Source organism: Leuciscus leuciscus (assembly GCF_965113295.1).
Source record: "Leuciscus leuciscus genome assembly, chromosome: 23".
NCBI classification, from domain to species: Eukaryota; Metazoa; Chordata; class Actinopteri; order Cypriniformes; family Leuciscidae; genus Leuciscus; species Leuciscus leuciscus.
In genome coordinates, this window is record NC_138747.1 from 25,012,949 (window position 1) to 25,035,756 (window position 22,808).

The 22,808-nt window shown below is 36.2% G+C and overlaps 2 protein-coding genes across 2 annotated transcripts; one reads left to right on the plus strand and one right to left on the minus strand.

Annotated features, from left to right (window-relative positions):
- Positions 1–736: 736 nt before the first annotated feature.
- plvapb (plasmalemma vesicle associated protein b) lies at positions 737–5,393 on the plus strand. The gene is made up of 5 exons (XM_082156678.1): positions 737–2,341; positions 2,814–2,898; positions 2,980–3,668; positions 3,778–3,834; positions 4,872–5,393. The coding sequence occupies exons 1-4, from the start codon at positions 1,955–1,957 to the stop codon at positions 3,823–3,825; spliced, it is 1,209 nt and encodes a 402-aa protein (XP_082012804.1). The 5' UTR covers positions 737–1,954; the 3' UTR covers positions 3,826–3,834; positions 4,872–5,393.
- A 2,063-nt stretch (positions 5,394–7,456) lies between these two features.
- On the minus strand, positions 7,457–22,478 carry gtpbp3 (GTP binding protein 3, mitochondrial). Its single transcript, XM_082156671.1, has 9 exons — positions 22,322–22,478; positions 21,997–22,238; positions 19,998–20,084; positions 19,442–19,644; positions 15,853–15,925; positions 15,107–15,250; positions 10,623–10,788; positions 8,971–9,270; positions 7,457–7,736 (listed from the first exon to the last, which is right to left on the minus strand). The coding sequence occupies exons 1-9, from the start codon at positions 22,372–22,374 to the stop codon at positions 7,505–7,507; spliced, it is 1,500 nt and encodes a 499-aa protein (XP_082012797.1). The 5' UTR covers positions 22,375–22,478; the 3' UTR covers positions 7,457–7,504.
- Positions 22,479–22,808: the final 330 nt, after the last annotated feature.

Here is a 22,808-nt window from a genome sequence, read left to right on the forward strand (position 1 = left end):
TGAGTTATAGAACAAGGCACATTGATAATAGTTTGCACATTGGCAATTTGTTTTGTTGTCCTGAAGATTGTAATATCCACTATAGATACTTTTGATCTCTTTTAATAAAGGATGAAATAAATTTAAGCAGCAATACAATTGCGTGACCACAAGAGGTCGCCAGAGTACAGCCGAACAACAGAAACCCGTCTTCATTATAAATATTTAATTACTTTGTTTAATTTACCTTTGGGATTATTAATGGGAATTGTTTGTGGTTTCTTTAGAAATAGCTTTGTTTTGATTCTTTGACCATACAAATTTTGTATCCTGCTATTGAGCAGCACTAAGGTGCACAGATAATAGTCGGAAGAGTGTTCAGGTCACACGTTATTGTGTTAATAATCATTTACCTCTTTCACTTTGCAACCTCCTAAATTCTGAGAAGTATTTTGTTCCAAGCTGTAAACAAAGATGTAGGAAAACCTAATTCAAGAAGCTAAATTCTTAAACAGAGTCTTTAAACACATGCCAACATTCTTGAAAGAAAGTTTTTTTATGGCTATAGCAATTAAGCCAGAAGAACTTTTTTTTGAATAACAGTGTGAATAACATTTTAATCATCTAAGAAACCTTTTGTCCACTATTAATAATCTTTCGGGCAATGGAAAGTTTCCATGGATGTTAAAGGTTCTTCATGGAATAGCCTAATAGATGGCAATAAAGAACCCTTTTTTTAAGATTTAAGTGGCATTATTCCTTTTTCTTGTTCACCTAATATTTACTCCCCCTGGTGTTGTTCCAAACCTGTATGGCACACACTATAATCCTCAACTTTTCTTTGGCAGAATTTTACATTTTGGGTGAAATAATTTTTTGAAATTAAACTAAATATTTGATAGCACCAAACAAATTCTTGGAGTAATGAATAGATCTTGAGCCCTCGCTCTGATATCCTTTAATAATCTCCACAGCTCATCTGTCTTTATTTTCAAATGTTATCAGTGTTTGTCTGTATTTTGCAGATTTAGCTTCCTGTTTTTGTCTTAAAGCTCACCTGCAATCTGTAAGGGATTTTTGTGAGAACTTTTAGTCAGTTTTAGTCACCCTCTGTAAATGACTTTCCGCTGAGGATGGATTGGCAAAGAGACAATGGCCTGCAGGAAAACCCCTGACTTACTTTATGTTCCCTCTTCACACTCTCCCAGACACGGCTGTCAGCTGCGAGCGTCATCACTAGCCCGGGATCAAACGTGCGGCCGCCTCCTGGGCTTCTGGGAGAGTTTGTTATTCATTCCTGCGAGGAGGATGACGGGTCACCATTGTTGTCCCTCCGACTCCACTGATAGTCTCTGCGGCTCTGCAGGAAACTGTTTCGGATGGGTTGTTTTGATCATGTGTGTTTATGTATCTGATCTGATCCAGGAAGAGATAGAAGGACCTGCTTTTGTCCTTTGGAGGAATATTGTTTTTCTTGGCCAAAGTGGGCGATTCCAAGATGACACTTGATATAAAATTCATTAACTCGTTATTAAATATTGAGAAATAACAAGATGGACGCCAAGAACATCTAATCCCAAATCCCACAGTGAACTTATGAAATAAGTGTTATGGATAAGTCTGATGGTGGTCTGCATTGCTTGTCAAGGTTGGGTGTGATTTATGAGGGAAAGTAAGGGAGGAGTTCTGGTTTGTTTCTCTCTGGAGATCTCCATAGGTTCAGTGTGAAGTACCGATAACCTCTGGAGCTTTCCTGTGGAGGCCCGGAAAGAGTCACGGCGCGGGATGTGTCTCTGCATTTATAAACACAGCTACCGCCCCTTGTCCTGCTAGAAGTGTTTACATGTCTTTACCCATGAGTGTGTCAGCACTGCAGGGTATTTTGGTAACCTTTTAAACATTGCTTTTTCATAACAAACCTCTAGACTCCCAGTCATCAGAAGGTTCATCTCTTTCCCACCACTGGACCGCAGAAATGTACAACAACAGCTACTCCCGGGCCACATTCGGGCTGGAGGCGAAACAAATCCACAAGGCGAAGGGGAAAAGCTGCGGCTACTACATGAGGATCGTGTTCTTCTTCTCGTCTCTGATCCAGTCCCTCATCATCGCCAGTCTGGTGCTCTTCCTTGTGTACGGCCAGCCGGAGAAGACCGCCGATGAGAAGAGAGTAGAAGAGCTGGAGCAGGCCTTTAACAAGCTCTCAGCAGACAACAACAAACTCCGAAAAGAGAAAGCTGACCTCGCCGGTGCCCTCAAAGCAAAGACTGGAGAGAAGGATGCGGCAGACAAAGAGATAACAAAGCTGAAAAATGACTTAAACACCACAAGTTTAATTAGCAAAAACTTCCAGAAGACACTTGTAAGTCCTTTATTTGTCTTAACCTTCGAGTCGTATTTCGAGTTACACCCAAAACTGAAAATCCTCATGTCGTTCCAAAGCTGTATGACTTGACAAAAGATGATGTTTTGAAGAATGTTTCCAATGTTTTTAGTAAGTTAGTTTTACATTGGATTCTATTGACTTTCAACGAATGGACCAAAAAACAGACATTCTTCAATATGACTTAATTTGTGTTCCACAGAAGAAAGAAAGTCATAGAGGTTTGGAACGATATGAGTGTGAGTAAATGAGGAGTGTGAGTAAATGAGGAGTGAAGTTTCATTTTTTGTGTGAACTATCCCTTTAATTCCAAGATACTATGAGGTTAATCTTCTGTGATTACCTTTAAATTCCTTCATTTCACCTGCCTCTTCACACCCTTGGTATATTAATCTTGTAATCCTAACCCTAACAATCATTACAAGTTTGATTTTGATTGGTTGTTTTACAGGCTCTTTGTGAGGCCAATAAAATGAAGCTTTCAAGCACTCGAAATACTCCACTACCATGTCCACCAATCAACAACAATCTGAATGGTGAGTGCAGTAACTGATCAATGAATAATCAAATTCATAAATGGACTGTCCTGTAGACGTGGCTCTCTTTTCTCTTGTCAGGTGAAGTAAAAACTCTGAATACTCTTCTGGATCAGCAGAAAGTTCTGTATGGTATCCTTAAGAGCAACTTCAGCCAGACAGTGGAGTACCTCAAAGCTGACTTGGACAACGCAGTGAAGGATAAAAACCAGCATCATACTCAGGTGATACAACTGAGACAGGAAAACGTGAATTTGAAATCCCAGCTTGATGTTTACACCAAAAAATGCAAAGAAGACTTTGCCGAGTCCCTCATAGGCATCCAGACGGTCACAAGTGCCTTTCTATCCAAAATCGACAACTTCTTCACCAACTCGGTCACGTTTCACCTCACCTGCCAGAAACAGGAAGAACAGATGGAGAGGATTCGCTCCAACTGCTCTAGCCTTTCTCGACAGGTGGAGGACAAATTCCAGAGCTACCTGAACAATGTGGGCGCGAAGGTCTCGAGCATTCAAAAACAGAGCAGCTTGTTGGAAGTACAGAATGCGGAGCTGACTTCAGAACTGAACAAGTGTAAAACAGGTCGAGAGAAAGAGGCTGCAGAGAGCAGCAAAAAACTGCAAGACGACCAACAGAAGTATGACAAAGAGCTGGAGCAGCTTCTCAGGGAGCAAAGCAGACTGAGGGATGAAAAAAAACTGGTAGACACCCAGCTCGCTGTGAAAGACGCCACCCTCATATCTCTGCAAAGCGGCTGCGTACAACAGGTAGGAGTTATGTTGGGATGAATAACAATGCCTAAAACATCTAGGAAATTGTGATCATGTTTAAATGTAGAGTGTACCATGATTAACTCAATCTTCACTGCTTCTGCAGCCCAAACTTGCTGGTGTTCAACCCCTCCCACCTGGTAGGAGCCATTAACCACTAAAGGTAAGTGGTGTTCATCGGTCACGGGCAGAATTCTATTAGAAAGTCAGTATTCACTTGGCCCCGACCCACTCTGAAGGGTGATCGATCCTGCTCCTGGAGGAACCAACCTGCCAAAACACTCCTGCCTGGAAGATTCCAGTAACCCTAAAGACATTGACCTTGATTCAGATGTGTTTAACTAGGGTTAGAGCTAAAATTTGCATAACAGTGACCCTCCAGGACCAGGATAAGACACCCCTGCCCTACCCAAAGACATACGTCACTGTCACTTTATTTTGAATCGGAATGTTACCAATCACAGTGGTGTCAAATCCTGTTTCTGGAGGGCCACCTTCCTGCAGATTTGACCCCTGCTTTTTAGTTTCTAGTGATCCTGAAGACCTTGTTTAGCAGGTTCAGGTCTATTTAATTGTGGCTGGAGCAAAACCCTACTGGAAAGTGGCCACCCAGGAGCAGGACTGGAGACCTCTGAGCTACTGAGATGGTTGTGGCAAATAAAACTTGTATTGAATACAGCCTTGTAAAAATGCCACACTGTCTCTATGTGAGGCAATTCGTTGAAGGAACATGAAAATGTAAAAATATAGGGAATATTTTCAGCCCATAGTGTACAGGAACACAATTTAGGATTTCGGAATAATAAAATTACCCCACAATTAACAGCAAACCCAGGATCATGTGATGATATGACTAAATTATTTCCCTCAAGAAACATCATATATATACTTGATTGCCTCAATTTTGTTTGGAACAACCTTACCAAAAATGCGTTTTAAAATTTGCCCAGGACCTCCAGAGCTCAGAGGGACATGTTGCTGATCGTTGTTAACATTTAAAACAAAACATACAGTACTTTGTGAAGTGCTATATTGCAAGTCACATAGTGGCTTATATTCTGAAAGTCTTTAATATTACGCTATATAAAGTAATATTAAAAACCTTTTCCGGTTTAGATTTTGAAGAACTAGTGATGATGACTCATTTCAGGCGGAGTCATTCAGAATGTTTTATTGAACTGTTTTCTCTTTTTTCTGTAGGTTGGGTGTGGAGAAAGGAATGATCTGAATCTCAAGGCCGGACTCTGAGTTTTTGAGTGTGGGGGGTTCCTGATTTTTAGCCTGTGATGTCTTTTGTAAATAAGGTTGTAACTGTGGATCACTGTAAATGTACATGCACTCTAATGTTTAGTTCACTGTATAGTTGTATTTAAGCGTTATGGGCTGGGAACTTATATGCCATGAAGTACTTAAGGGGTCTGATTTAGTTGTTTAGAGTAGTGCAGACATAAAAATGTGAGTAAATACAAGTCTGCCTTTCCAACATTTGATATTAAGTTTACAAAAAAGGGAAAAAAAAGCATTAGTTAATGTTAAAATTTAGAGAATCTGATCTTGTGAAAGCTCCACATGTGCTGTGATGTATATAATATTCTTTACACATTAAGAATTGTGTTTCAGCAATTACTTGTTTCAACGACCTTTTACTGTTTGTTTTTCCTAAATAATGTCCTTGTTAATATATTGATCTGTTTTAATAAATAGACATGACATAAAATTCAACTCCTATTTCCGTTTCTTTTTTTTCTTTTTTTTTACAAAGGAAATTATGACATTAAATTAAGAAATTATGCAATATTTCTATCTCACTAATTAAATGAGCTGATACTAACATAGCTGCATATGCTTTTGCATTATAGGTGTCATTATGAATATTGTGTAACAAAGATTGGAAAACCCTGTAATGTAATTTTTAGGTGTAGTGTGTTTTATATGAAGGGGAGGGAGCAAAAGATTAGTTACAAGAAAGAATATATTTTTTGCTTTTCTATTTTTTGCATTCACCATTCTAAAGGAATCTATATGTTCCAGGGCAGTTTTTGTATGAACATGGTGGCCTCTCCACCAACCAAAGTCCGGTGAGATTTATGGGTCCCTTTTAACCTCAGTAATCAGCAGAAACAACAGCACAACAGTGTCATGAATGAGAGGAAGGCAGAAGGTACAGCGTGCTGCGCACAGACTCTCGCACCCTAATGTCGTCACCCGGGTGAAGGGTTCAGCAAGCACACATAAATATTTAAATGAATGTCGGATTGACAGGAGAACAAAGGGCAGTGGGGACCATTTCTGAACATGTCCTTCCTACACAGCCGGTACAGTTGAACACAGAGAACGCTCAGCTGCATCAGAACGTCGCCAGAGTGTTTGAGCACAACGAAACCAGAACAAAATTCCCCCTGCCAAGGCTAGTGTGAAGTCATTCCTTTAAAACGGGACACCGGGAGGAAATGTAATTGTTTTTTTGGAGAAGCCGAGATTTGAAACTCTGCCTACTAAAATAAATGACACATTTATCTGGTTACAGTACGCTCTAATGTTGGCTGTCTGGACTGATCAGGTCATTCTATGAAACAGCTTTTCAGATTTTTGGGGGAAGATTTGAAAACTAAAGTTTTTAATCATTTTATCAGTTAAATTGTTAGTTTTGTTTAAAAATACCACCCTTCAGAAACTACATAAGATAATGGCATACTTCTAACAAGACAAACAATTATTTACACTGATCACCCTGTTTAAAAGTGTTCATCCCCGGCTCTTAGTGAAGTTCACAATTTCGGGAGGAGTGGACCCATCTAATCTAAACCTTGCTCTGGCATCAGCTGTTTTGGCATCCCTCCACCTCCCCAACTCCACCAACAGACTCCTCATGCAAGCATTAGTAGTCCCACTGGGGGGTATACTGTATCTAAGCTGGAGCTGAAGCTGCTTCCTCGAGCCCCTCCCCAGCGGACAGCATGCCAAATAATATGCTTAACCTTATTAGCTTCAAGATTATATGGGCAAACGAACATGTGAAATGTAGTGTGTTGGCTTCATCAGCATCAGTGAATGCTTGCACCTTTTGTAATAATTGTGTATTACTGTCAAATATTAATAGTGTTTAATAGTGTCACATCATGATCCTTCAGAAATCATTCTAATATGCTGATTTGATGCTCAAGAAACATTTATTACTATTATCAGTATTTATTAACAGTACTTGTTATTATATATTACTTAAAGTATCAGTTAAAGTTGAAAACAGTTGGCTGGCTTAATATTTTCATGAAAACTATGATATATTTCTTTTAGGATTCTTTGATAAATAAACGTTCATTTGAAATATGAAATATTTTGAAACATTATAAATATTTGTACTATCACTTTTGATCAATTTATTGCATCCTTGCTGAATAAAAGTATTAATTTCTTTTAATAAAAAATCTTACTGTCACATTATGTTCAACCTAGTTTCTTTATCATGGACTTATAGCTTGTTTTCATGTTCATCATGTGTTCCTTTGTTCAGTTTTCCCGCTCCTCATTATTAGACAATGTGTCATCTGTGTTCTATTAATCATCCTCATTTGTATTTGCTATAAGTTGGTCTCTTACATTCATTCTCTGTCCGATCACCGTTATGTGTAAGTGTGTGTTGCTCAGCCTGTTTACCTGTCTTCTGGATTGTAATTAAAACTTTGTATTGGAAAGTATTCTTCTTCTTCGTCTGCCTTCATGCAACCCACCATGACACTTACTGATCCCAAGCATACTTGCCCAGAAAATAATCGGTTCTCAAAATGATCTTTCTTGTTGGCCCATTTACACTTCTGTTGTTTTATTCTACTTATTTATTTCCCAATACAAAATTCTTTGAAAATGGTGTCTAAAATTTCCTCCGGACCGACTCTACCAGTGATCCTGCCCAGACTAGAGAGGCCCAATCGCAGCCCTTCTGCCGCCAGCACCAGGTCCACGTCCCGGTACTGATGGTACTGATGTAAAGCCTCGACGCTCTTCTGCAGGAGTGTCCGGTGTCGGGTCTGAGTCAGACTCGGGCTGCCGATCAGGGGGTCACCACACCTTCAACACACAGAGACCTTAGACTTGATGAAAGTGTCAGAATTAGGATTGCTATTTACAGTATCTATCTATCTGTATCTATATATCTATCTATCTATCTGTATCTATATATCTATCTATCTATCTATTTATCTGTATCTATCTATCTATCTATTTATCTGTATCTATCTATCTATCTGTATCTATCTATCTATCTATCTATCTATCTATCTATCTATTCTGTATCTATCTATCTATCTATTTATCTGTATCTATACATCCATCTATCTATCTATCTATCTATCTATCTGTATCTATATATCTATCTATTTATCTGTATCTATCTATCTATCTATCTATCTATCTATCTATCTATCTATATCTGTATCTATACATCCATCTATCTATCTATCTATCTATCTGTATCTATATATCTATCTATCTATCTGTATCTATCTATCTATCTATCTGTATCTATACATCCATCCATCTATCTATCTATCTATCTATCTGTATCTATATATCTATCTATCTATCTGTATCTATCTATCTATCTATTTATCTGTATCTATCTATCTATCTATCTATCTATCTATCTATCTGTATCTATCTATCTATCTATTTATCTGTATCTATCTATCTTTCTTTCTATTTATCTGTATCTATCTATCTGTATCTATCTATCTGTATCTATCTATCTATCTATCTATCTGTATCTATCTATCTATTTATCTGTATCTATCTATCTATCTTTCTATTTATCTGTATCTATCTATCTGTATCTATCTATCTGTATCTATCTATCCATCTATCTATCTGTATCTATCTATCCATCTATCTATCTATCTATCTATCTATCTATCTATCTATCTATCTATCTATCTATCTATCTATCTATCTATCTATCTCTCTCTGTCTGTCTGTCTGTCTGTCTGTCTGTCTATCTATCTATCTATCTATCTCTCTCTGTCTGTCTGTCTGTCTGTCTGTCTGTCTATCTATCTATCTATCTATCTGTCTGTCTGTCTATCTAATTCTAATTCAAATTTGCTTTATTGGCATGACTGTAAATAATACAATATTGCCAAAGCTTGGAATACATAGAATAATAATAAAAACATCAAAATAATAGAAGAAATCTATCTATCTATCTATCTATCTATCTATCTATCTATCTATCTATCTATCTATCTATCTATCTATCTATCTATCTATCATACCAGAACTGCTTTCTGGGTTGACCAGTTCCACTCACAGAGTCTTTAGTCTGTTTTGTAATAAAGTCAGGAGATCCTCCAGGCCATCCCTGGTGTGGCATGACAAAAAACATGCAGCAGGAACATCATCTGACCGCTCGAGGGAAGCCTGGATGCTGCGGTTATGCTCCGCGGAGCTGAGGTCACTTTTGTTGAGGATCAGGATGCACTGCTGCCTGTGCGATGAGGGCTCCAGGATGTTCTTCAAGTGTTCACTGAGGAAGACAGGCACTAGCTGGGGCTCTGAAGGAACATGCGTCAAGTCGACGACCACCAGAGACAGATCTGCCTGCTCCACCCTGTGGGCAGCAGAGGAAGGTCATTTCTTAAGCCTGTTTCCTGAGCCTGGTCAGCATCTTACAACCTTTGACCTCGTAGAAACAAAGTGGCCACTTCCTGTGTATGCCATCTCTTTAGTAAATCACAGCATACTGTACAGTCATCCACCACAACAAACAAAGGTAAAATGTGATAAGGGAAAAGGCCTAATATGCAGGGATGGCAAACAGGATTTGGACACTTTTAGATGGACTTAATGTTTTCCGGACTATCCGCAAACAATTTATGCTATAACGTTTTATAGAATTGACTTTATTTTTGCTCTATTTTTTATATGATAATTGGCTCTAATTTGGAATTTGTTGTTTTAAAAAACTAAACATTAATTTGACAATAATAAAATGAAAAAACATAATAGCAATATATTATTGATTACATACAATAATTAATAATGATTAATATGTTGTTTTCTGATCTAAATGGTCTTAATGATCACAATTATTTTTTGTTTTGGGATTTGTCTACAATTCTACACTATCGGTTAAAGGTTTGGAATAATTTATCATCATATTAGAATGATTTCTGAAGGATCATGTGACAAAAAATGCATTTTAAAATATATTCAAATAGAAAACAGTTCTTTTGAACTGTAATAATATTTCACAATATTACTGTTTTTACTGTGTTTTTGAACAAATAAATGCAGCCTTTGTGAGCAAGAGACTTCTTTCAAAAACATAAAAACAATCGCAATTATTCAAAACTTTTGACTGATATAGTGTATACATTGCTCACTTGGGAATGAATAGCTGTAAAAATCTAAGTTAATATACAAATAAGTTTAAGTTATTATTTAAATAAGTGTAAATAAGTGTGAATATCGGTTTTAAAAAAGTCCCGTCAAACGGATAATATATCCCTAATTTTTAGTCAGTTTTCCGCAAGTTCAATTTTGACATCCATTTATTGTGTTAAACCTAAGAAACCTATTTTGTAACATGTTGCTTGAAAAGTGCTTTTATGCTATCTTGCTTTAAAATAAATGCTACTTGTTCTGATATTTTGTTAAAAAATAACTAGATCTACAACTAAACTGCCTCTTTTTTTCTGAAAACATTATGCAACTAAACAATGTTTGCATTACAAAATCTCCAATGTTTTTTCAATCGTGAAAAATTTGCCACACACCTTAATCTAAATCTGTGAATAAACAGATCATTTCCCCTCGCGAGGCACAATGAGTGGCAAAAACACTTGAAAGATATTTCCCCTCTACAGGCCATTTTTAGGATGGCGATATTCATCATTTGCGCAAAAATGCCCCACTGTTTATTCTACCTTGATTTTCCCACACGTGCCCGAAAATACATACCGCTGACGGGCGCGCCGGACGCCCTCCTGCTCCACGCTGTCTGTGGTGTCCCGTAACCCTGCTGTGTCACTCAGCAGCACAGGATAGCCCCCGATGTCCAGAGGGACCTCCACCACATCTCTGGTGGTCCCGGCGGTGGCAGACACTATGGCAGCAGGACGCTGAGCTGCACAGTGACAGAAGAAACTCAAATGAGTTCAGAAACTAATAAGGAGAACAAAGCACAGCAATGCTCATGTTGCACCTATAAGGACAATTGACTAGTTGACGAGATGTTGGGGGGCCCGTGAGACGTTTTGTTCTAGGACTTCTCAGAAGTCCTTCATTTCTCAGGATGGAGGGCAGAAAGTATTACCAAGGGAGCTCCATAAGACTTCAAGAAAACCAAGATTAACTATATTTAAATGTGGTGATTGCAAGTACACAAAACAACACAAAGTTCATATCCTGTGGAAACGAAACATCTCACAGACCAGTGTTAAGGTGAAAGGCAAATAAGATGCATGTGCAGGAACATATGCAACTTTTTAGATGAGATAACCCTAGGCGACGACATCTAAAAATGGAGCTTAAAAAAAAGATTTGTAAGGGTTGTACAAAAACAAAATGTTCACCACTTTTGAAGAAAAAGTTAAGGGAGAAAATATAAAGAAATGTAAAAAGACGTGTATAATGATGATCATAAATGTGAACATACGACAATTTCTAAAATGCTCCTTTGAACAGTTTATAAAACGTCGATGTGCACAATTTTTATATTGGATTTTTATAAATGTATTCCACATAAATCGCAGTTCATCTTAAAGTCATCATGAAATCAATATTATACATATTTTTTATTTATTTATGTGCCTGATATAATTAAAATAACTTCTCCTTCCTCTTGCAGCGACATCTCTTCTTTTCTCTGATGATATCTACCGGAGTGAGGGCGAGACAACCCGTCACTCACATGACATAACAGCAATAGCAAACCACAACCATCCAATCAATCAATTGCTTTCAAGTCCTGTCCAACATTTTTTCTTGTTCGAGAAGCCGTTTTACTCCGATATACACTCCTGGGCAAAAAAAAATGGGCCAAGCCTAAAATGGTTTAACAAGTAAGATTTGAAATGTCTTGACTTGTAAGTAAAATTGTAAGGCCATACACATGCTCTCCTGTTGGCACACACATAACAATGTCAGTTTAATAGCTGCTTATTTGCCCAGGTCAAAAGCTATGCTATTATGAATGTATCAGTATCTCAGTATCTCTTTTAGTTTAAATCAATGGGATTTTTTTCAATAGTTTAATCATCCTCCAAATGAATATTTAAATTTGATCATTCATAAGTAATCGTAATAACAAACATCTTCTCAAAAAGCTGCAATAATCTGATGCATCACTCATGTGTTTTGCACAAATGATGTGTACAGGTATTATTACAAATACTTTAAGTTGCATCCTCAATACTTTTGAAGTTATATCCTTTTATATGTTGTTATGCATCAACACTGTTACCATCATAAAATCCTCTTAAAAATGGATTATTCTATAAATCAAAGAATTCTGTCAAAATAAATCATTTCAGGTAGTGGATTCTGTTTTAAAATATCTTCTCTTTTAAGACATTGACTTGTCAACCCTGTTTCCCTGATTTTGCATAGTAAACAACTCCATGTATTATTTAAAAACTGACATTTGTAGAAATATCAGCATTAAATTCTTTTTTAAAAAGGACTTGTGTAACTTATGACCCTGAGCACAAGTAATGTCTAAAAGCACTGAAAAAAGTGGCGCCAGTTTCTGAAGCCACAGTTATACCATGACCCTAACTTTACTGTTACTCCAATACCTCAATCCAGATGCTACCGTGTGCTATGAACAAAGTAATGGCTATTCTTTATCTCAGGTAAGACAAATGTGCTTATTATACAGCTCGCTGGTAAACATTATAGTGACATATTTACAGAACATTAAGTTATTTTTATATACAGCATAGTCACATATTTGCATTTAATGACCGCTATTAATATGTTATGTCTAATTTTGGCAAGTACCCTTGCTCATATTACTTTATAAGTTTAATGTATGCATGCTTGCATTAAAAGTACCCCAATAATGTGAAGGTCATATATGGTTTAAATCATCTGCTGAAGAATCTGATGTCTGTGCATTAAATGTTAGCTGGATATCAAACGGTAGTCCAGTGGTGAGTGTAACTGGGAAACAAGTTGTTGTTTCAAACCTTAAAAGTGTTTCATTTATTAGCATTACACCGTAACACAGAATGTTTTCATTATCCAATGATCTTTTGTCTTGTTCTGAATGGCATGTTAATTATGATCTGTCTAGAATTGAATAACCTTTGAATAAATCAAATTTAGCAACTCTTGTCCTTTTGTCTTTTGTTTCTCAGCGCTGACCCAAAATAACTGCAGATAAATCAACCCAATAAACCAGTGCTGTGCTTTGCAGTTTCTTTGAGCGGATGAAAGTTTGAAGAAATGTTTCACTGCTGTACTGAAACGTGTTCTATCTTGTTCCATTCTGGTCTAGTCTGGAATTAAAGTATATTTCCATATGTCTACTGGAAGGAAGAGGCCAGTTTCACTCAAGCACTCTTTGTGTGAACTTCCTTAAAGAGTTTATAAAACGTATCAATCTTAAGATCAGCATACATTTTTTTATCTTAAAATCTTCTACGCCGTTTACTGCAAATCTCAATTCTTCAAATAAATAAGATGTTAAATTATCACAAAATGTTAAGCTTTCAGCTTTTAATAGAATTCACAAATTGCTTAATTAAATTCACACTCTTCAGGAAGTGACAGCACCAGACGGTCAGTGTTCCAGCAAAACACACAATAACAGGCCTGATGAATGTGGGGTAATTAGGGGCAGGAAGTGTGGTGATATCCAAACATCCCCCCGCTACTGGAGAGGTCAGAGGTCAGAGATAAACGTCATTAAAGGCCGTACGGTGTCACTTTATGAGTGTGAAAGATAATATGTGCATTTATCACAATCATAACCTTCTGTCATAGGACAATAAGAAACTTTTGCCCCTAAAATGTGTTTAACCATTTTAAAGTAAAACCATGAACTGGAAAAAAACTAAATGGTAAGAATTTTTCGCGCTTTTAAAAGTCTTTTATGCTGCTCACCAAGGCTGCATTTGTTTGATAAAAAATACAGTAAAACTTTTCTCCATTTAAATACATTTTAAAATGTAATTTATTCCTGTGATGCCAACTAAAAATTGCAACTAATTATATAATGGTGGATAGTTTTTAAGCAAACAAAAAGGCTTTAGGGAGGAGAAAACACTTTTAATATCCTTTTTTGTAACATAAAAGGCTGTACATTAAATAAAAACCTTCAGCACTAACTCATCAAAACATAGGGGATAACATTACATTAAAAACCCTGAACAAAACTATGCGAGGTAAAAGGAAATGCAACCTAGATTAAATGTGGTTTCACTTGCAACAAAGATATACAGTGTGCTTTAATCACTGGATTAAAATATATACATATTAGGGCTGCACAATATATCGTTTTAGCATCGAATATCGCGATGTGCGCATCCGCGATAGTCACACATAGCAGGATATGCGATGTCTAGTATAGGAATCGTAGTTGATCCATACTGACCAGGCACCACGGTTCGAAACGCATGTGATTCTTAGATTAATTGCTAAGTTTAACCATTCCGTTTAAACATTCAAGCGATTAAAAGCCATTTGAGTGCAAGAAGATGTGAAATAGAGATCAATTTGGAACTCACACACTGTTTTTCTGTGCGCGCGCAGACACTGAATTCAGCTCTCCTCCGCCTCTATTTGTGCTTGAACGTACACATACACGCAAAATGATGTCAAAATGCCCATCTAGGCGAGTATCCTCGTAAACACAGTCGCTTGTGGTTTACGTGAACAAACAATTGCGAAAGAAAATGAATGCGTATCATTATATTGGATCAGTGCATTCGGTCTTAAAGTAACAGCAGCCTAATGTTCCTGCAGCCGTCTATGTCATTAATGTTAATCAAACAACAAAATACAAAGAGAAAATCACTTTTGTAGTTGTAACAAAGATTAATTATATGTTTATATGTTAAGGTGTTCTTTCATATTTTGGATGTTTTTAGTATTAATGTACAATGTTGGGGAAAAATCTCTCTCTCTCTTTCTATATATATATATATCTATATATATAATATTATTATTATTTATTTATATATATATATATATATATATATAATATTATTATTATTAATATATTATTTATATTTAAATAAAATACATTTCCGTGTGTGATTTTATGGATTTTTATTTTTTACTTTTGTATGATAATGTGCTGCTGTTGGGTCTTTACACACATGATATCAAATGTAAAATCTGGTGCCTGAAGCCAACTCTGTTGAGAAGCATTGATCTGCCTGAAGCAAGCATTTAATTCAACACTTCTATTTGACATGTCAGATGTCTGATCTTACTGAGCATGTTGAGCAGGCTGCTCTTGCCCGCGTTGGTGCTTCCAGCGATGACCACCTGAACACCGCTGCGCAGGCGCTCTCCTCTCCGCTGATCTGAAAGGTGGTTTTCCATATCGGTCTGCAGCTGCCGAACAGCTGTGTCCACTGCAGCAGACAAAACACTCAGTTCAATGTATCCGGGTTCAAAAACAACATCCAAACATCTCTAACTAATTTATCAAACTGATGTTGTAATATTACATTTTGTAAACTGAAATGCAATGTTTAAATTAACATAAGGGCTTTAACTTTAAAGGACATGGATAAAACATAATTTATACTGATCATGTACAAATTCACAGAGCTTTTGCACACTAGAAGTGTGTCAGTGGAGGGGAAAGGATATTTTGCATGACCTCTATCAGTGGCTTTACAGCACGTCTGTAACTCTCAGAGGAAGGAGATGGTCTGTGACAGGTTTGTTCCTTGACGCACAAAGAATCCCTCAATTCTCCAGAGAAATATAGATATAACACTTAAACATCGAGTAACGTTGGACAAATGATGGCAGGGCAATAACTGTACATGCAGTATTCTTCAGGCACTACGACTATGTCTCTATATGGCCTCTCAATGCGACATTCAATGGTTTTGATTCTTTCTCAACAGCTGCTGTGGTTTCTCTGAGGTCAATACTAACAGGAAACTCTCACAAAACATCCTGGAAATGAATCAGTGTTTTTACCAATCCATTTGAGGAGACGTACCATCATTTAAGATTCCGTCCTCTATGAGTTCATCCTCACTGAAGTCGATGAATGCCTCCACGTGCGCCAAGCACTAGATTGAAAACACAATCACGTACAACAACTGAGTCATAATTCCATAGAATGTAGTTTAGAGGTTCACAAATGCTAGGGCAACAGTTCAATAAACTAGCTAGATATTTGGCAAACGTTGATTTTGAGCACCATTCAAAAGTTTGGGGTCAGTAAGATTTTTTCTTTTTTAATTTTTTTTTTAATTTTGTGATTTTGTAAAGAAATACATTTTTGTATATTCAGCAAGGATGCATCAGTTTGATCAAAAGAGACATTTATTGTAACAAAAGATTTTTATTTCAAATTTGCTGTTCTTTTGAAATGTCTAACTTGAACTAATCAAAGAAAACATGTATCAAGGTTTACACACAAATATTAAGCAGCACATACTGTTTTCAACATTGATAAGACAAAATGTTTCTTAAGCATCAAATCAGCATAGAATGTTTCTGGAGGATCATGTGACACTGGAGACTGGAGCAATGATGCTGAAAATTCAGCTTTGCCATCATTGGAATAAATTACATTTTAAAATATAATTATGTATTAAAAAATATATATATAAAAAAGTTTCTATTAAATCGTAATAATATTTCACAATATTACTATTTTTACTTTTTACTATTTTTGATCAAATAAATGCGGCCTTGGAAAACATAAGAATATTTTTAAAAAAATGTTTTTACATTTTTTTTAAATAAAACATTTTAAACTTACTGACCTCAAGGTTTTCAACACTATTCTAAATTTTAGACATTATATTGTATTCCCAGTTTCTTTGTCTGTTTTGTTCCTTGAACAAACTGGTTGAGTGAAAGATTCAGAAAAAAAAAATGGAAAGATTGGAAAGACGCTCAGCCAATCAAATTTTAATAAAAGCAGCTGCATGAGCTCCACAAGTGCAAAACATGATGATCATGTTATCCAGCATAATTTGAGAATGATCCAAAGAGCATATTGTGCTTCAATGAAAGCAAGAACATCTGACACAAATTTGCTTGTGTAGAAAAATTGCAGAATTTTAAGAATTTCCTATTCATTTTACAACACAACTTTTCTTTGTTTTACATTTTTGAAAATCCCCAAACTATGTTTATTTCCACAATTAAATAAGGGGAAAAAAGACCTTGAAATGAAGAGCTTGTGACCAAAAACCTCCTTCCAGGAGTCTTCACACAAACCATTAGCCAACATCACACTGGTTCCTGAGGGCTCTGACGGCTTGGCACACACCCTGCTCAGGATGTCCTGTCTGCAATCAGCACACTCTTACACACAAACAATAGATGGACACCAACCGTGACAGAGTGACAACACTGCCCAATCTAGCAGTACATTCTGTAATTATTTAAAAGACCTTAAATAAAAAAGAATAACCTCTCATAAAAACACACTTGAAGTGCTCTATTGCCTTATAAATCATGTACAACAGCCAACTCTGCCTCTGTTCCTCACACTAAAGGGACACAAGGAAGTTTCTTATTACCAAATAGCATATTTTTTAACTTGTTTAGTTGGAGGTTCTCCAATCTATCAATCAAACTGCATTTATTTCATGCATTACAAATATGAGGTGAAAAATTAGAAAACTGAGTGCTTTGCTCCTCACAGATTCCATACTGTGGTGGTCAAGGAGTTGCAACACGGTTGTGAAAGTTTTCTCATTGTTTGTTAGCATGTTGCTATACAGTTGCTAGGGTGTTTTGGATGGTTGCTTATTGGTCCACGGGCTCTGGTCCAAGTCAAGTGTGCCGCACATGTCCTGAAAAGTGAAGCCAAAACATTTTGATCGCCCCCTTGTGGCTGGCTCCAGTATAGGTCACAAACCCCACCCTCTCCATGTAATCGAATGGGATGCGAGCCAGATTAAAAAACTACCAAGTTACAAAAAAATTACTCTTCAAATAATTACTTTCCGAAGATGGTTTGTGTAATTTTAGAGAGTTCTTATCATGCTGATGTTCAAGTGTTTGTTTTTCAATAAGTTTGGTTTTAGTTAGTTATTTGATGCTATACAAATGGGGTGTAACTGATATAGTTCTCTGATATTCTGTTTTGTAGATTTGACTTGGTTCCCTCCTTCAATGTAAGTCTAGGTTGTTGTTTTTTTATGTTTTTGAAAAATAAGTCTCTTATGCTCACCAAGGCTGCAGTTATTTGATCCAAATTACAGGAAAAACAATAATACTGTAACATTTTAAGTATATATTTTTAAATGTAATTTCACATGATCCTTCAGAAATCATTCTAATATGCTGATTTGCTTCTCAAGAAACATTTCTGATTATTATCAAATGTTGAAAACAGTTGTGCTGCTTAATATTTTTGTGGAAACCATGTTGCATTTTTTCAGGATTCTTTTATAAATAAAGTTCAAAAGAACAGCATTTATTTGAAATTGAATTTTTTGTAACATTAAAAATGTTTTCACTGCCCCTTTTGATCAATTTAATACATCTTTGCTGAATAAAAGCATTAATAAAAAAAAAAATCTTACTGACCCCAAACTTTTGAACAGTAGTGTACATCCAACTTATTTTCAGGGATTCTGCAGGTTTTATAAAGGTAAATTTAAGACCTTTTTAAGACCAAGTAAAGAAATTTTAAGTAATCTATTGAAGGGGAAGTTCAGAAGAAGTTCGAAAATACAACTTTCAACAGATATCATTACTTTTTAATTCATTTTACAAAAAAAAGTCGCTTGATTCCTCTGCTCCCAACCACTAGAATATGAATATGAAGATTATCTTTAACTGTATTTTCTGAATGCACTGCAAAAAAAAGTGATGTTCTTCCTCAGTATTTTTGTCTTGTATTCTTAAATCAAGATGCATTTACTGGAGATACAAAATGACAGTCTTGTTTACTGTAAAATTGAAAAAAATTGATTTTGTTCAGTTTTTCAAGACTTCCTTTTACATGTGCATCTCAAGTAAATGTATCTTGATTTAAAGTTGTTTAGATATTTGTATTGGAAAACAGGACAGATATACTGAGGAAGATATACATTTTTTGCAATGCATGAAAAATTGAATGGCATGAATTTACGAATCTAAGACTTTCTGCTCTGATTTGGGAACTTTTTAAGGCTGTAATTTGTGTAAGGGCAAATTAAGACTTTTTAAGACTCACAGAAACCCAGTATTTTTCTTTTTTTAAGTATAAAGCGTTATACAGTGCACTAACTGCAGGAAGTCAGGGACAGTTCCCCTGGAGCAATTTTAAGTGTTCTGCTCACAAAACCCAGAAGTTTTTGTTTGTAGCACTGTTTCCTAACCATTAGGGAACCATCAAACACGTACACCACTAAACAGTTCCCACATTATGCATGTATATAGCATCTGTCCGGAATTTCCTGTCCTCTTACTGATAAACATGTTAAAGCTATTTAGGATGTCGCGGCGATATTTTTGCACAAAGGTGCAATTTTGGCCCGTGGAGAACTATGTTAATTTAGGGGTCAGATGACATAAAATATGGGGACATAAAGAAGTTCTCAAAATATAAGTTATATCCTGATGAATCCTTTTCTTACTCGTTTAAGCCGAACTCTCCAGTCTTGGTAAATGCGGCCCAGGTCTCCCGCCATTTGTCGGAGAGCCTGTCGTCTCTGTGCTTCTGTCTCCGCATGGATCAGGTCACCTAGACCCTCTACTTCAGTAAGGTCCAACTTTCCAGCACCGAACGCCCGTCGGGTAAACTCACCCGCCTCTGCAGGCCGCAGCCCTGGCAAACTCCCTGAAACACACACAAAACAAGACATCTTTAAAATAAAATGAACTTTAGAATGCAGCCTCTTCCAAAGCACTACTTAAAGACATTTAAGTTACAATTAAGATAAAGGCTATGAGTACATAAAGTGCTATTTTGCATGAAATGACAATTTTATGAGTAAATACATCAGAAATAAAAAGCTAGATTTTAAGCTAGATACAAAGCAGAGGCTGCCATCTAGTGTTAAAATGGTGACTCAACAACTAGCTGTCATCTGCATGATACATACATTTCTAATCATTAAAAAAAAAAATATTTATGAAGGATTATCCAGAACAATTGTGGGGACAATAATGATTGATCTTTCTTAAACATACCAAGCGCCTGTAAGACTCCACTAATGACAGCAGGACCCCCGTGAATGTGAAACTCTGCACTGTCCTCTCCCGTGAAACTACCAGGACCTGAAAGAGCAAAAAGAGTGAAATATGTCTTGGTAGGAATAATACCCAATTTATATATTGTAGCAATAGCAAATTTAATATATTCTACCGTTTAGTGGTTTTAGGGTTGTTGTTGTTGTTTTTTTAAATAAATGAATAACTTTATTCAGCAAGGATGCATTAAATTGATTAAAAGTGACAGTAAAGACATGTATAATGTTAGAAAATATTTTCTGTCTCGATTAACTGCTGTGCTTTTGAACTTTCTAATCATCAAACAATCCTGAAAAAAAAAAATATTACTGTTTCCACATAAATATTTAAGCAGCACAACAGTTGCTTCAGAAATGAAGCAACAACCTTGCAACAATTGCTTCCTACAATCAGAAATGTTTCTTGAGCAGCAAATCATCATAATAGAATGATTTCTGAAGGATCATGTGACACTGAAGACTGGAGTAATGATGCTGAAAATTCAGCTTTGATCACGGGAATAAATTACATTTTAAAATAAAAATAGAAGATGGTTATTTTACACATATTTTGATCAAATAAACCACAAACAATTGAATGGTAGTGTAGGTTTCATAAAACTCAAAATGTTCATACATAATGTATATATTATTCAGTTAGGAGACTTTTCAATAAGTGCAGTCTTTAAACTTCTTTATCTATGTTTCAACAACATTAACACATTTATCACAAGCCATATAATAAATCTACCTACAAATGAATTTTGGCATAAAGTATGAGGGTGTGGATTTTAAATGAGGTGTGAGTTTTTATAGAAAAAGTTGAATAAAACTTGGACCAGTCCAGATTTTAAAGATTATTTAAAAAAATTATATTGTATTTTTTTATTATTGATTGTTGTATGCATTTTAAATGTGAATGGATTTTTTTCTAAATTACCTTTTTTTTTTTTTTTTTTTTTTTTACTTAATAAAGCTGCTTACAGATCATAACGCATAAATATTAAAATGACTGACTTTTCTGTACAAATGTCACTCTGCTGTCCTGGTAAGTTATAAAGTCTGAGTAGGGACCCTAAATTAAATTATGGCAAATTCAAACATTTCAATGCTCTTAGAAATAAGGAAAATGTATTAAAATATGCACACTAAAAAAATTGAAGCTATTGAAGTCGATCCTTTAAAGGGATAGTTCACCAAAAAATTAGAAATTCTGTCATTAATTACTCATCCTCATGTCGTTCCAAATCCATAAGACTTTCGTTCATCTTCAGAACACAAATGAAGATATTTTTGATCAAATCTAAGTTTTCTGTCCCTTCATAGACAGCTAAGCAACTACCACTTTGATTTGATGCTTGAAAAAGTTCATAAAGAGATTGTTAAACTAATTTTTAAAGATTGCTTTATATGATGAACAGATTGAATTTAGTCTTTTATTCACATATAATATTAGTCAACGAACATAAACAGAAGCTCAACCAAACCTGCTTTACGCACTGATGCATGCGTATAACTGATATGTGCGTTAATGAATATCTATATGGGAATAAAAGGCTCAATTGAATCTGTTCATCATATAAAGCGATGGAGTCTCTTCAGAAAATTTGGACTAAACAGTTAAATTCATACGGATTAGTTTTATGATCTCTTTATGAACTTTTTGAAGCATCAAAGTGGTAGTTGCGTAGCTGTCAATGGGAGGGACAGAAAGCTTTCAGATTTCATCAAAAAGATCTTAATTTGTGATCTGAAGATGACTGGAAGTCTTACGGGTTTGGAACGACATGAATTTTTATTTTTGGACTAGAACTCTTTAAGACTAAAATGACTTTTTTGTTTGTTTTACAGCCATCCTAAGATCCCATTAAAGGAAGAATCACCCATATATTAGACTGAGGGTATTAGCAAGATCATGGGTAAAAAACAGGCTATTCTGCGTTTAAAACTGGTCATCAGACCTGGAAACCACAGGACCAGGCCGCGGTCCAGCAGCTCTCTGGTCTGCGGGTGAGTGATGCTGCGGAGGCTGGCGACCCGAGCTGCGGGGAAACCTCGGGTCAGACTGCGGACAGCGTGTGCTGATGCCGGACCACTGACCCGGACCACCGCCACCCCACACCGGCCCTGACCCGACGACACGGCGAAGATAGTGTCATCCTCCGACCCGACAGAACACAAGAGCCTCTTCACTGAAAGAGATCTGCCAAACACAAACCAGTCATGTTTACTGTGCGTATTAAAGTAGTAGAAACCCTGAATGGGTTATAAGCAGATGCAAGAGACCTTATAGCAGTTATGACAGCGGCACTTCTTCTCCAACCGCTAATAAAGTGCATGTTAATGACCTGAAACGTTTAGTGTATCAATGACCCGGCTAAATTAAACATTGTTGTTTACCATGTCGCTCCACGTGAGCATTATTTTCCTGGCGGTTGGTTACTGGTCTTGTACAGGCAAATTTCATTGGTCCGTGTCATTATACGTTCGAGCAAAGATGCTTGCCATTCGCCAGCTTCACTGTCAATCAAATAAAAGTTTCTCCCCTTGTGCGCCCTACAATTCTCTCCGTGTGACACTCACAGGATCTATTCAACTACTCATTGAATTGTTAAATTCACTTATCATATATTCAATAGTTCCAGTTAGTCTCAGCAATGTCTTTAAGTTGTGGCATATTTAATCTGAAATTATATTTATCAGCATGTTTGTTGATTTGATTAGCCTTAATGTAGTTTTATAACGTGTTATTAAAAGAATATAGTTTACTCAG

Bases quoted from the DNA above. Each gene is read 5' to 3' on its own strand.
- plvapb (XM_082156678.1), top strand. From the start codon at position 1,955: ATGTACAACAACAGCTACTCCCGGGCCACATTCGGGCTGGAGGCGAAA. The intron at 2,342-2,813 runs GTAAGTCCTTTA...GTTGTTTTACAG, and splicing joins AAAACTTCCAGAAGACACTT to GCTCTTTGTGAGGCCAATAA. The intron at 2,899-2,979 runs GTGAGTGCAGTA...TTCTCTTGTCAG, and splicing joins AATCAACAACAATCTGAATG to GTGAAGTAAAAACTCTGAAT.
- gtpbp3 (XM_082156671.1), bottom strand. From the start codon at position 22,374: ATGCACTTTATTAGCGGTTGGAGAAGAAGTGCCGCTGTCATAACTGCT. The intron at 19,645-19,997 runs GTATGTTTAAGA...TGTGTGTTTCAG, and splicing joins TGGAGTCTTACAGGCGCTTG to GGAGTTTGCCAGGGCTGCGG. The intron at 7,737-8,970 runs GTGAGTGGAACT...TGTGTGTTGAAG, and splicing joins CAAAACAGACTAAAGACTCT to GTGTGGTGACCCCCTGATCG.